The sequence below is a fragment of the Malus domestica genome, chromosome 14 (genome assembly GCF_042453785.1).
Source record: "Malus domestica chromosome 14, GDT2T_hap1".
NCBI lineage: Eukaryota > Viridiplantae > Streptophyta > Magnoliopsida > Rosales > Rosaceae > Malus > Malus domestica.
The window spans coordinates 25277734-25280892 of record NC_091674.1 but is presented as its reverse complement, the minus strand read 5'-3'; the positions used below and the strand labels follow the sequence as shown (position 1 = coordinate 25280892).

At 39.0% G+C, this 3159-nt stretch overlaps 1 protein-coding gene across 1 annotated transcript; it reads left to right on the top strand.

Annotated features, from left to right (window-relative positions):
* The first annotated feature begins 359 nt into the window (after positions 1–359).
* Positions 360–2590, top strand: LOC103415187 (probable pectate lyase 18). Its single transcript, XM_008353535.4, has 4 exons — positions 360–567; positions 814–1560; positions 1766–1904; positions 2011–2590. Exons 1-4 carry the CDS (start codon positions 440–442, stop codon positions 2230–2232), a joined length of 1236 nt encoding a protein of 411 aa, XP_008351757.1. The 5' UTR covers positions 360–439; the 3' UTR covers positions 2233–2590.
* The last annotated feature ends 569 nt before the right edge of the window (positions 2591–3159 follow it).

Sequence of the window (3159 nt, the reverse complement as noted above, 5' to 3'; positions counted from 1 at the left end):
AAGATGACGTTAGTTTATGATAGGTATTTAATGACCGAATAATACTAGGTAGACAAAGTTTGCAGAGTAAATAATGTCATCATTAAAAATAAATATGATAATCAACATTTAAGTAATAATTTAACCATCAACTTTCATGTCATTTAATTTACAAAATTTTATCTACAAATTTAGTTTTTTTAACATTATTAAAATAATGACCTTTATACCGTTATTCAAGCCTTGCTTAACGGCCAAAACTACCCAATTGGATTCCCGTCAAAACCTGAAATCACGTAGCAGTTTGGGTCCCACATGTTTAGTTTAATCATGCTAATTATCCCCTCTCTCTTTATATATACTCCCCCCTTCCTCCCCTCTTTCCATTCACAAACACACTTCCTCTCTCTCTCTCTCTCTCTCTCTCTGTGCTTGTCTCAGTGCCTTGCACATTCAAAAAATGGCAAGGCCCTCCTCAGGCCCCTCACTTCTCTCTCTCCTCCTCTTCTCTCTCCTCTCCCCAACCCTCATTTCCTGCAGGCCACTTCATCTTCAAGACCCTGAATTGGTAGTACAAGAGGTACAAAGGTAAGGCTCCGCTAGTAATTATTTTGTGTGGTTCTAGAAGTAAGTCTTTTGAAAAATGTTAGCTCGACAAACTGTGAATCTGCCCCACTCTTTTCACAATGTGCGTTCTAGATTCACAATCTGACAATGTAAGTTTGATAAGAGAACATCATTTGCAGAATGTGTGCTCAAAATTCATATTATGTCAAGACAAATTTGATAAGAGTACGTTACTCATTAAAATGTGTCACATGTTTATGGTTGTAGGAACATTAGCGACTCAGTGTCTAGGAGGAACTTGGGCTACTTATCATGTGGGACTGGAAACCCTATCGACGACTGCTGGCGGTGCGATCCGAACTGGGAGAAGAACAGGCAGCGTCTAGCAGATTGCGCGATAGGGTTCGGGAAAAACGCCATCGGTGGAAGAGACGGGAAGCTTTACGTGGTCACAGATTCCGGCGACGACGACGCCGTGAACCCCAAGCCAGGAACCCTACGACACGCCGTCATCCAAGACGAGCCGTTATGGATCATTTTCCAGCGCGACATGACCATCCAGCTCAAGGAGGAGCTGATCATGAACTCCTTCAAGACAATCGACGGCCGGGGAGCGTCCGTCCACATTGCCGGCGGGCCATGCATCACCATCCAGTTCGTGACCAACATTATTATCCACGGACTGAACATACACGATTGCAAGCAGGGTGGGAACGCTATGGTGAGGAACTCCCCAGAGCACTTCGGGTGGAGGACCATATCGGACGGCGACGGAGTGTCGATCTTCGGTGGGAGCCACGTGTGGGTGGACCATTGCTCGTTGTCCAACTGCAAAGATGGGTTGATTGATGCTATTCATGGGTCCACTGCGATAACAATTTCAAACAATTACATGACGCACCATGATAAGGTGATGCTTTTGGGGCATAGTGATTCGTATACACAAGACAAGAACATGCAAGTCACCATTGCATTCAATCACTTTGGAGAAGGGTTGGTTCAAAGAATGCCAAGGTAATTAGAAAAAAAGTAGAATTTAATTAGTTGGGCAATTTTTTTATTTAATTTGTATAAAGTAAATAGGTTGGTGGTCCATGGTTTTCATGCTTTCAAAATTTACTTGATGTTTAATTATTTTAGTCTTGCTGACAACTGATAATGCTAATACGAACAGTTGAAAAAACACAGTTCCCATAACCTTTTTGATTCACATTTGCAGATGTAGGCATGGATATTTCCATGTGGTGAACAATGACTATACCCATTGGGAGATGTACGCTATTGGAGGGAGTGCAAACCCTACAATCAATAGCCAAGGGAACAGATTTGCCGCACCAGATATCAGATTCAGCAAAGAGGTGAAAAGCCATCAAATTATTTTTATTCACATAAGAAAAATGTTACAAATTAATTTTACAATTTGTGTTTAACTTATAATTAATATGTTACAAACTTTGTACGCAGGTGACCAAACATGAGGATGCACCAGAAAGTGAATGGAAGAACTGGAATTGGAGGTCGGAAGGAGACTTGATGTTAAACGGTGCGTTTTTTAGGGCATCGGGTGCCGGAGCTTCCTCAAGCTATGCCAGGGCTTCGAGCTTGGGTGCAAGGCCATCTTCTCTAGTGGGTTCAATCACCACGACTGCCGGCGCACTTAGCTGCCGAAAGGGCTCTCATTGCTGATCGCATGTCGAGCTTGTGGCCTGCTGAAAACGACATTCCTAAAGTGATTAATTGAAGAACTATTCAACTTCAACTAGACATATTTAGGAGGGAAGTCAAAGAAAAAAAATGAGGGACAAAATATCTCATTCCTTTTTCTTTCCCTCCAAGTTCTCTTTTTTACCCAATATTTTATACTTTATCCCTCTTCTTTTTACTTTTTTTTTAGTCAATTTTCATGATGATTACAACCTCGCCCTGTTCGTCTGAGGCTGCGTTAGGGTTTCTGTTAGAGAATCTTGATGACCTAGACGAGAAGACAAGTGTTGAAGTGTTGATTCTACTAAATTATCAATATATTTCCCAATATTTGATGCAATTTTCCTTCGTCGTTTTCTCTATGTTTGAATTTTAGTATTACGTTTTCTACATGTAAATCATAGTACGAGACAAAGACAAAAGTAAATCATGAAAAAAATAGAAAAAAAAAACTACAGAATTGAAGAAACAAACCTAAGTATTTTCAAATAGGACAATATACATTAAAATTCTTGAACATTGAATCCGTCAATGAAGTGTTGATTCTACTAAATTATCAATCTATTTTTCAATATTTTATGCATTTTCCTTTGTCTTTATCTCTCCGTTTGAATTTTAGTATTACGTTTTCTACATGTAAATCATAGTATATACGAGACAAAGACAAAAGTAAATCATGAAAAATATAGAAGAAAAAAAACTACAGAATTGAAGAAACAAACCTAAGTATTTTCAAATAGGACAATATACATTAAAATTCTTGAACATTGAATCCGTCAATTCTTCACGCTCATTTAGTTTTCAATTCATTCGATGTGTGTGATACACAAGGTCTTACTATAATTTTCGTTCAAACTGATGTACAATTTACACCCAAAAGATAAAAGAAGCAGAATAACAGAATCCAAT